The following is a 12,475-nucleotide window of genomic DNA, read 5'->3' as shown; positions in this document are numbered from 1 at the left end:
AAGGTCTGTAAAACGCAACAAGGACTGACTCCTGAAGGTGACCATTAGGCGAAAGGTATAATGTTGAATTATGCTTTGATTAATCTTGAAGTGTTACGGAAGCATGTTGGGCCATTTGCTTTGTATTTTGTAATAACAAAAGATATCTATTTTATTTGGGGTTATTCTGTGCATGTTTGCTTTTTGAGGGGTTGATTTCTAATAATGAGAAAATTGGTTGGGGAAGTTTGCTACATTCAAGATAGTTGATGTATTATTTCGCGAAGATTGAAAGCTTGGGGGAAAAATGAGAATTTGTTCAAAGGTTGTGTATTTTCTTACCAATTACCCTTCAAATAATTATATCAAATTATTCAAATACTCATACTCAAATACGGATATAAAATCCCACGTCATCCAGATATAAAAAATACTGACTTCTCAACAACTGTAATAATAATAAAGAAAAATTCTAAATAACTTCTTATATTTCTATAAAATTAAAGAAGGGAGCTAAACCTTAATTACTCAAACTTAAGCAATTAAATAAGTTTAAAAAAGCCCGGGTATTACACGATCGATCCTTAAGAAATTGATTAAATCCATCCCGCAATATTGTAGCATATATTTAATCATTTTATCCTAAACACATACTAGCATATACTTAAACATTTATCAACATACTTATTCAATTTTATAACAATAAATTTACTTATCTAACAAATTTATTTATTCATACTTGATCAGTTTATTGAGTAAATATGTTGATGTGTTGCGGCAGATTCCCAGTGTTCAGATTGCGGCATCGACGGATTCAGAGATGTTTGAGCTTCGGCATTCCACCTTCTTCTATGATGACGCTCTTCAGTCCATTCCAATCTCGAAAAGCCAGGGCTTCGAGGCTGGGGAACCCGTCGCACAAAACTAGCATCGTTTCACCCAAGTAAGCTGCATCCTGTAGCATGAGAAATAAAAGCTTTGGAAGCTTACCCAGCTCTGCCATTGGATCATCAACTAGCTCTGAACCTGTCAAAGTGAGGTGAGAAAGATTTGGAGGGAACATACTCGCACTTGGACATTTGGACATCTCACCATCCAGTTTAAGTTTCGTGAGATTGGCGAGCTGCGGCACAACTAATGCTATGTCAATAGCATAATTATCCTCCGGCCATATTAAGTGAAGTATGACAAGATTCTGCATCTTCTCCAATGACGCTCTCGCTTTGATCAACTCTTCACGCTTTATCCGTCCTAACTCTATGCCTAATTCACGAAGATGGCAACTACTCGTTAGAGTTGACTTCATCCAATCCTTGTGCCATATTCCTCTCAAACACTCAATATTTTTATTCCACATGTTTTTATTTGTCGGTCCACGGCCAATAGCTGCGTTGATGAAGTAACGTAGCTTGTCCATTTTCAATGAAACTAATCTTGGAAAATATACCCAGCACCTTTTCATGTCAACAACCTCGAGGTTTCTAAGATGATCAAACCAGCGTGGGAGTTTTATATTGGCTCCATAATTTGTGTATATTCTAAAGCACTTCAATCCAATCAATAACCGAAAAGAGTTGGGAAATCTTTTGAAGGCAGTGGCGTCAAACTCGACTGTCTTAAGGAGTTGATAGCCCTTCCAGTAATGAGATGGAGTGGTTATATATTCGGAATCATCATGGACGTTAAGTAGGAAAAGAGAGCGTATTTTGATTCGACGAGGAAGTCTCAAGATTTTTTATTCCCATTAAAATAAGGGTAAATATCATTTTAAACCCCAAATTATTTTTGCACTATCAATTCACTACAAGAAATATGACTTTTTGCAACATAAAAAATGTGTCGTAAACATTAGTTTTTATGTCGCAAAAGCTAATTTGCGACATTTTCTGCGTCGCCTCGAATTATGTCGCAAAAAGTGATGTGGTAAATTTACTACATTATTTTTCAATAATGACGCAAACATATACGACACTTCGTGCTTCACTTAAATAATTGTCGTACAAAATTTGTGACACATTACATGTCACTTGTCGTAGTGACGCAGGTTAGTTTGCGTCACATTACACGACATTGATTGAAACGACGCATCCTAATTTGTGACACTAGTTTGTGACATTAAAATAAATGTGACGTAGCATTTTTACGACATTTTTTTAATTTGTGTCATAATATATACGACATTCTGTGCATCACAAACTGAAATGATGCATCATTATTTGCGACAGTACTTTGTGACATTAAAACTAATGTGTCGTGGAATTTCACGACGTTATTAGCATCATATTTAATGTGTTGCATAATTTTGCGACGTATAACATTTGTTACAAAAAATAGTATAAGTGTCGTAACATATACAACATTTTTTGCATCACTTTATTACGATGTCATAAATCGTGCATCATTTATACGACACTAATTGAAATTCAGAACAAGTGATCAATTTTTTAGAATCAATAAAATATATATCACTCGAATGAAAGGGCCATATCAATTAATATAAATATAAAATAAATTTGGTGTAAATGTCAAATTAAAAAATAACATATTGTTCAAAAATCTAACATCAAATATCATAGTCTAAATTTTCTAACTATGCAAGAATGTAAATCCTATAAGCATCAACGAGACATTCAACATCATTTTAACTTCCTCTTGTTGTTCCTTGTTGTACTTTTCCTTTGTTCCTACATAAAGTTAACAAAATAAATTATATTTCATACATATATTAACTAAATTAATTAAAAAAGTATATTGATAACAATACCTGGAGAGTTGCATCATGTAGACGAATATTCATATTATTCTCATCTGAATTATTAATCTCTTCTCTCATCTAATAAGTTGGTCAAAGATAATATTAGTATATCAAAATGCTAAAATCTAATATACTTTGAAATACTATTAAAATTTTTATAAACTACCTCAAAATTAGCATTTGCTTCCCTCAAACTCTCCAAGTTCATGTTCAAAAATCCATCAGATGTTGACCCATTATTGAGAGCTTGAATACATCGAGAATTGAATGATACGGATACCTTGCATATTATAATATAAAGTGTAAGTTAGAATATATATCTTATAAAGTAAATGAGGTACTCCCTTTGTCCACGAAAAAGTGCCCTGTTTACCTTTTTGTACATTCATACCCTTTACTTTTCAATTTATTTACAACTTATGTCATTAATAAATCCACACTTTTATTTAATCTATGCAATTAACCCACACAATTAACTCACTAATTAAAACTACAAAACCAACTCCCCCATGCCTAATCAATCCCATTTATTTATTTATTTTCTTAATTTTCAGTTTATTTATTTATTTTCTTAATTTTCAGCTTATTTATTTATTTATTTTCTGAATTTCAAGTTTATTTATTTATTTATTTTTGAATTTTTAGTTTATTTATTTCCAGTTTATTTATTTATTTATTTATTTCCAGTTTATTTATTTATTTTCTGAATTTTCAGTTTATTTATTTTCCAGTTTATTTATATATTTATTTTCTGAATTTTCAGTTTATTTATTTATTTATTTTCTGAATTTCCAGTTTATTTATTTATTTATTTATTTCCAGTTTATTTATTTATTTTCTGAATTTTCAGTTTATTTATTTATTTATTTATTTATTTCCAGTTTATTTATTTTCCATTTTATTTATATATTTATTTTCTGAATTTTTAGTTTATTTATTTATTTATTTTCTGAATTTCAAGTTTATTTATTTATTTATTTTTGAATTTTCAGTTTATTTATTTTCCAATTTATTTACTTATTTATTTATTTATTTCCAGTTTATTTATTTTCCAGTTTATTTATTTATTTATTTTCTGAATTTTCAGTTTATTTATTTATTTATTTTCTGAATTTCAAGTTTATTTATTTTTGAATTTTCAGTTTATTTATTTATTTATTTATTTTCGAATTTTCAGTTTATTTTTTTCTTCTTCTGAATTTTCAGTTAATTTATTTCCAGTTTATTTATTTATTTATTTATTTATTTTCTGAATTTCAAGTTTAGTTATTTATTTATTTTTGAATTTTCAGTTTATTTATTTTCTAGTTTATTTACTTATTTATTTATTTATTTCTAATTTATTTATTTATTTTCTCAATTTTCAGTTTATTTATTTATTTATTTATTTATTTCCAGTTTATTTATTTTCCATTTTATTTATATATTTATTTTCTGAATTTTTAGTTTATTTATTTATTTATTTTCTGAATTTCAAGTTTATTTATTTATTTATTTTTGAATTTTCAGTTTATTTATTTTCCAATTTATTTACTTATTTATTTATTTATTTCCAGTTTATTTATTTATTTATTTTCTGAATTTCAAGTTTATTTATTTTTGAATTTTCAGTTTATTTATTTATTTATTTATTTTCGAATTTTCAGTTTATTTTTTTCTTCTTCTGAATTTTCAGTTAATTTATTTCCAGTTTATTTATTTATTTATTTATTTTCTGAATTTCAAGTTTAGTTATTTATTTATTTTTGAATTTTCAGTTTATTTATTTTCTAGTTTATTTACTTATTTATTTATTTATTTCTAATTTATTTATTTATTTTCTCAATTTTCAGTTTATTTATTTATTTATTTTCGAATTTTTAGTTTATTTATTTCCAGTTTATTTATTTATTTATTTATTTCCAGTTTATTTATTTATTTTCTGAATTTTCAGTTTATTTATTTCCAGTTTATTTATTTTCCATTTTATTTATATATTTATTTTCTGAATTTTCAGTTTATTTATTTATTTATTTTCTGAATTTCCAGTTTATTTATTTATTTATTTATTTCCAGTTTATTTATTTATTTTCTGAATTTTCAGTTTATTTATTTATTTATTTATTTATTTCCAGTTTATTTATTTTCCATTTTATTTATATATTTATTTTCTGAATTTTTAGTTTATTTATTTATTTATTTTCTGAATTTCAAGTTTATTTATTTATTTATTTTTGAATTTTCAGTTTATTTATTTTCCAATTTATTTACTTATTTATTTATTTATTTCCAGTTTATTTATTTTCCAGTTTATTTATTTATTTATTTTCTGAATTTTCAGTTTATTTATTTATTTATTTTCTGAATTTCAAGTTTATTTATTTTTGAATTTTCAGTTTATTTATTTATTTATTTATTTTCGAATTTTCAGTTTATTTTTTTCTTCTTCTGAATTTTCAGTTAATTTATTTCCAGTTTATTTATTTATTTATTTATTTATTTTCTGAATTTCAAGTTTAGTTATTTATTTATTTTTGAATTTTCAGTTTATTTATTTTCTAGTTTATTTACTTATTTATTTATTTATTTCTAATTTATTTATTTATTTTCTCAATTTTCAGTTTATTTATTTATTTATTTTCGAATTTTCAATTTATTTATTTTCTGAAAATTTTATTTCCAATTTATTTATTTTCCATTTTTTTATGTATTTATTTATTTATTTATTTTCCATGTTTTCTCATTTAAATGCTTTCATTTAATTCACCTAATAAAATAATGCCAAATAGTTAGTGCAAGATTAGTAAAAGTAACCACAATACATTAACACTACCCTTTTAGTTTTTTACACCACCTTTTTCAGCTTTCTTAAAACCCGTGTCAGCACCCAAATGGGGCACTTTTTCGTGGACGGAGGGAGTACATAATATTAACTTACATTTAACGTTAGAAGTCGAGTGGAATGGTTATCTTTGAATTTTGACATTTCCTCTTCAAATCCCTTTCGGATACTTGCCACTATGTCGATACATTTGTCTTGCAGAACTTTTTCAAATTCTTCTCATGAGGTGAAACTGACACTCTTTGCAACAACACCACTATTGCGTAAACATTGTGGTGCTTCCTTTCCAATAACATCTCTATAGATCTCATTATTAGCATCAATATCATTCCGCATATTCTCAGGCAACTTTTCCTTCAACTCCTTTAAACGAGCCTAGTAAAATCAAATAGCAACACACCAAACACATCATCCAATATAATATCAAATAGTTGAATTATGATTACACCTAGGAAATCAATAGCTAGCATATTCAATATTTTAACAAAACAAGTTTTGTACAGCAAAAAAAAAAAAAAGGCAATATAATCATTAAATCACAGATGTGTTCTTACTAGCATATCTATCAAAGCCAAAATTGTATAAACATATAGAAGCATCATCTATATTATTTCTCTATGCATTTTCAACTTTGAAAAAACCATACAATCAATCTGGAATCAGATAAATTTTAACTATGAATATCTTATCTAGTATTGCACATACATTATTATATTTCTTATTAGTGCTTAATCTTTAACTAACATAAATGGTTGGCAATTGAATATTGATGCAAAATGTGATGGAAACACCCAAATACGTGTATGTATGAAGGCTGATGAGAACGTATACATCCATGAATACAAGCCAAATTAAATTTGTTCCACCTTAAGCTAAAATGTATAATTATCCAGAACAACTAAATATATAGCAACACCAGATAAGATTAATGATATTTATCAAAGAGAAAAAATACCAGAAAAAAGAGTAAAATACCGTGGCTTTGAGATTTGGAGATGGTTCTTGAGTTTTATGTGTTCGAAGATGAATATATGTTGTTGTGGCTATTACGACGATATCTCTATTGCCTCCAGTCGTTCACTGTTTCATCCGAGGAGAAGCAGGCGGCAATATTTATGGAAGGGAAAAGACGACGTGCAGAGGAGAATATAGTGGAAGCAAGAGAAGAAAAAAGATAAAGTTGTTAGGTTTTATAATTAGGTTTTTGTTTCAGATTAGATTTCTTCGTTCCGGGATTCAAAAGGTGCTTAAAAAAAAAGCGGGAGGTTATCCCTCGCAAATGACAAATCTTATTAGTTGATTTTAATCTTGACTATCTTCGGTCACAAAACAATATAATAAAACTTTGTCAAACTGCTATTAAAATTTGTGTGTAGTTTAGCGGTTGTTACCTTTGCCTATAGGTTTCATTGATAATGATGCCTATAGGTTTCATTGATAATGATTCAGGTTCGAATCTTCTTGCTAACAACTTTTTTTTCCCCTTATATTTTTAGATTTTGTGGGTTTAAATATTTATATAGTATATTCTCTACTTTGACACACACACATATGTGTTTAAGTATTAATAAAATATTTTATTTACAATTACTTACAGTCATAATTTAAATATGATCATAATTTACTTACTATTATATTTAAAATCAAATATATGTGTATGTTTAAATATTTATATTAATATTTTTTCCTCTTTTACTCTTTCTTTGAAAAAAAAAAACATTTTTTCTCATTTTGGTGTAAATTTGTTCTTCATAAAATATGGAATATGGATCTTGAATGAAAGATCGTATAAATACTTCTAATTCGACACATTGTATGTAAAAAATGAATACAAATTAAACAAATTATTATCATTTAAATGTTTTAAATATTCTTTCAAAAAATAGCATATTAAATAATTTTTATTATTAGTTTTTCTTAAGAGTCAAGATCTCATAAACGTTTCCTTAACCTTTTTAAATTTTTCCTTTTTTTCTTTGCATTTTCCTCAATTCTAATATTTTAATTTTCAAATTATGCATCTAAAAAAAATCAAATTATGTATCTATATTTATGTTATATTAAAATTCTATTAATAGGACCCAATGTACTAATATAAAAAGATAATAGATGATTTTATTTTAAGAAAAAAATTATAAAGGTGTCACATTCTAAAAAGATGTTTGGTGATGCTTTTTAAAATAATAATAGTCCTTTTTTTAGAGTGATTAATTATTCGTAAAAACTAAAAATTATTTAATAAATAATCTTAAAACGAATCATAATAAAATTTTAAGATATTAATTATTAAATTACAATATGTTGAAAGAATGTGAAATTTAAAGCCAAATACAAAAGATCATGGGTTCATGGTATAAAAAGTTCTAAAATTATATTCATTGAATAATATTTATTAAAATTAATAATAAAATGTGTACCCTATTCACAACTTTTTTTTACATTGCAATTTATAATAATAAAATTTAAATTGAATATTTTATTTCTAATTTTAGTATAAGGTAATAAATATGTATATTTATGGGGAATAAAAATATATATATAGTTAGGTTCTATTGAGAGATTAGTTTTTTTGCTAAATTTAGAAATGTTGAACAAATCAATAACTTTGATGAAAATACAAATAATATTATTGAACAATCATATTGGTTTGGGCTCGAATCCTGAAGTGCGAGATTTTCAACAAATACGATCGTTCATCAAAATTATTGACATGTACATCAAAATTTGGACACTTGATTTCTTCTTAATTATTGACCGTTTGATTGAGCTATTTTAATGGTTGAGATTGTTTCTCCTTTCTTTTAACATTTGCATTTCTCTATTGAAATGTGTATGTGAATATGTACAAAATGTTGCATCGCATCGCGCTGGTGGCTCACTAGTATATATAAATATATATTCTTTTTTACAATAACTTACTATCATAATTTATTTACGATTTCATAATTTACTTACGATCATATTCTAATTCAATTAGATCAAATTGAAATTCAATTTCATCAATTCAATATCAAATTAGCTAATTAAATAGAGGGACTTTAAAATTGATTTTCCAATTAGATCAAGTCAAATTCCGAATTTGGTATTGATCCGGGGATTTCAAGTGTGCGTGTGTTGGCTAAGCGATAAGAGATTAATACCTAATGCCAAATGTTTTGGGTTCGAGTCCCCTATGGCGCGGCCTTTAATTTTCTTTATTTAATACTGTTAATTTATCCAAAATTGATCCGGGGATTTCAAAATTGACTTCCCAATTAAATTGATATAGGGGAGGGCTAACTAAAATAAAAACACTTCTTAAAATATAAAATATAAAATATAAACAATTTTCAGCCCTTAGATCATCAAGATCTACGGTTGATTCGTAAACCTGTTGGATGAATTCGTGGTCCTGAGTTCGAATCCCAAAGGTAGCAAAAATATATTTTTCACAATTCGTAACCCTGTTGGATGAATTCGTACGCGTTCTACATAAAATTCGTACATTGAAAAACATTTTTATTTTTATTTTAAGAAGTGTTTTCACGGTAGCCCGTCCCTATATATATATATATATATATTAACTAAACAGGCAAAATTGAGATTATCATAAATTTACTTAGCTAAACATAAATAATTTAGATGTATATAATTGAGCTCTTAAAAGAAAGTGTATATTTAAAAAGAACTAGTACGACCATCCGTGCGATACACGTGAAATTGAAATTAAATGATATTTTAAATAAAAAATATAAATATTAAATAGAATCAAAATATAAACAAATACAAAATATGATTTAAAAATAAAATATCAATCATTCAATAAAATCCTGAATTTAAAAACGTAATTTTTACTATGTATAAAGTGTAATGATAATTATAGTTATTAAATAATTTTAAATTATTTGATAATATAATATTTTGTAGTGAATGAAAATTAATATACACATTATTATTATAGAGTACTCCGCATAATAATAAATAAATAAATATTTTCATACATGCAAATAATTAAAAAAAAGTTGTATAGAAAGAAAATAAAATATTTTAAAATTTTAATAACCTATTCGTTTTAAATTCATTTTCGATAATTTTTATACCATATTAAAGATATTGTTACGAACTTAAACTTAAGATGCATATTGAATATTTATTCATAAATCAAATTTGATGATATTTAGAAAAGAATTAAAATTATAAAAAAAAAAGAGAAAAAAATAATGAAAAAATTGATGGGAGAAGAGAGAGAAAAAATAGAGGGAAAAATTGGAGGGAGAAAACTCCTCTTTTATAGTATACTAGTAGGACCATCCGTGCGATGCACGGCGAAATCGAAATTAAATGATATGTTTAAATAAAAATATATAAATATTAATCAGAAATAAAATATAATAAATGAAAAATATGATTTAAAAATAAAATACTAATTACTCAATAAAATTCTGAATTTAAAAACACAATTTTCAATTATGTATAAAGTGTAATGATAATTATAGTTATTAAATTATTTTAAATTATTTGATAATAAAAATTAATATTACACATTATTATTATAGAGTATTTCACATAATAATAATAATAATAATAATAATAATAATAATAATAATAATAATAATAATAATAATAATAATAATAAATAAATAAATAAATAAATAAATATTTTCATTCACAAACATAAATAAAAAGTTGTAAAATTTTAACAAAGAAAAAGAAAATAAAATATTTTAAAATTTTAGTAAGCTATTTGTTTTAAATTCATTTTTGATAATTTTTTATACCATATTAAAGATCTTCTGACGAACTTATGATTAAGATGCACATTAAATATTTTTTTATAAATTAAATTTGATCATGTTTAGAAAAGAATTAAAATTATAAAAAAGAAAAGAGAAAAAAAAATGGTTAAAAAATTGATGGGAGAAGAGAGAGAAAAAATGGAGGAAGAAAACTGCTCTTTTATATATTATATAGATTATATAGATTAAAAAAAGGTGTATATTTAAAAAAAATTAAAAACGAAGAAAGTGTATATTTAACAAAAATAAAAAAATAAAGTGTACATTTGAAAAAATGAGAAAAAAGGTGTTTGGCTAAGAATCGAACACTAAACCTCAAGTATTTACTACCAAAAGTTGTACCAACCGCTCCATTAAATCAATTTGTTTCTCGTCACTCTAAGTTAATTTATCACATAATGTTTTAAAATAAAATAACACATACTCCTCCATAAAGTATATAAACGAAACATTGTCTTCGTCAATTTACCCCAAAGTACAGGCGCCTCCATCTTTGTCCTCCTCCTCCACCGGACCACCCAGAACAGCGCCGCACCATCTCTGTCTCCTCCCAGGACCGATTTTGTACAGCGCTTGCGACTTCAGGTAGGTTAATTATTTTCTTTTCATGATCGATTATTTTTTTCTTTTATTTTGATTTATCTATTGTGGTATTGTGGATAGAGAAATAGAATCAGATGAGATGATACCAATTCTTGTAGTGAAATAGAATCATATGAGAATAGAACCAATGGAATTATGCAATTAATATAGGTTCCAATTCAATGCAGTTATGAAATTCAATTAGTTGTGAAATAGAATCATATGAGAATAGAATCTGACAAACATTCATACAAATAATATCGCCTATGAGTATCTATCAATCCAACAGTATAGATGACACCTCTCTGTTGTACAATGTAAAAAATATAGGACGTAAAGTTTAATTTAAGGTCATGCATCATAATGTCAAAATTTATATATGTATCTGCTATTGATTTGTTACTTTTTTTTAATATGTGTATCTTTGAAGAGCTTTAATTATTTATGATGAATAACTATGCTTTATATGAATAACTAGATGGATAAATCTTGAATTTTCATTGATGATCGTGTGAATAATGATGCATTTAAGCGAGGTTTGGAACACTTCCTTAATTTTGCATACACAAACAAGTCAGAAGAGACTAAGATAAAGTGTTCGTGCTCTAAATCACATGAAGCATGCAAGGATTGATACATGATACATTGCTAGCATCACAATTTTTATTTGTGAAATAAATTATCACAATTTTGATACATAAAAATGAGTGCCACATTTCTGTCATTAAAATATGGTATAATATTTAGATGACACAAAATTGACGTAAATATATGACACTAATGCAACGCTATTCTATATATGTGGTATAATTATGACATTTAATGAAGGTGTCGCAAATAAATTGTCGTAATTTTGAGACATACAAACGAATGTCGCATATGTGTCACTCAATTGCAACATAATCTTTAGATGACGCACAATTGACGTTAATATACGACATTAATGCAACACAATTGTAAATATGTGGTATAATTATGACATTTTATTGAGGTGTCGCAAATAAAATGTCACAATTTTGAGATATAAAAACAAGGGTCGCATATGTGTCACGAAAATATGACACGATATTTAGATGACGCAGAATTGACGTAAATATACGACACTAAAAGCATAAGTGTGGTAATGTTACAACACATACATCTAATGTCGCATGCGTGTATGTTGCAATAGGTCTGTTTTCTTGTAGTGTATATCCCGAACTATGGAAAATAATTTTTTAAACCTTGAACTATCAACTTTGTATTTGTACCATTCGTTCATTTTTTTAGCTTCAAAAATTTGACGTGGTTCACCGGATACCATAATATATTTAGAATCGTCCTTTTTTTGATCTATATTATATAAAACGACATGATTATATGCATCACTCATTAAAAATTCAAAGGATGATATAAAACGACATGATTATACCACAATAGTTCATGATAATTGATAGTGGGAAAATAGTTTGGGGTTTAAAGTGATATTTGCTCTTAAAATAATGGGTGATTAATTGAAAATCAATTACCATGCGTTAAGGTTAATTTGGGAAAAATAAAATTTCCTTAATCAATGTGCAAAAG

At 25.5% G+C, this 12,475-nt stretch overlaps 1 protein-coding gene across 1 annotated transcript; it reads right to left on the bottom strand.

Annotated features, from left to right (window-relative positions):
* Positions 1 to 793: 793 nt before the first annotated feature.
* Positions 794 to 1,396, bottom strand: LOC131018322 (disease resistance protein RPH8A-like). The gene has a single exon (XM_057947047.1). It carries the CDS (start codon positions 1,394 to 1,396, stop codon positions 794 to 796), a length of 603 nt encoding a protein of 200 aa, XP_057803030.1.
* Positions 1,397 to 12,475: the final 11,079 nt, after the last annotated feature.

The sequence above is a fragment of the Salvia miltiorrhiza genome, chromosome 3, assembly GCF_028751815.1.
Source record: "Salvia miltiorrhiza cultivar Shanhuang (shh) chromosome 3, IMPLAD_Smil_shh, whole genome shotgun sequence".
Classification (NCBI taxonomy): Eukaryota; Viridiplantae; Streptophyta; class Magnoliopsida; order Lamiales; family Lamiaceae; genus Salvia; species Salvia miltiorrhiza.
Note: the sequence above shows the minus strand (reverse complement) of the source record. Positions and strands in the feature narration are given on the sequence as shown.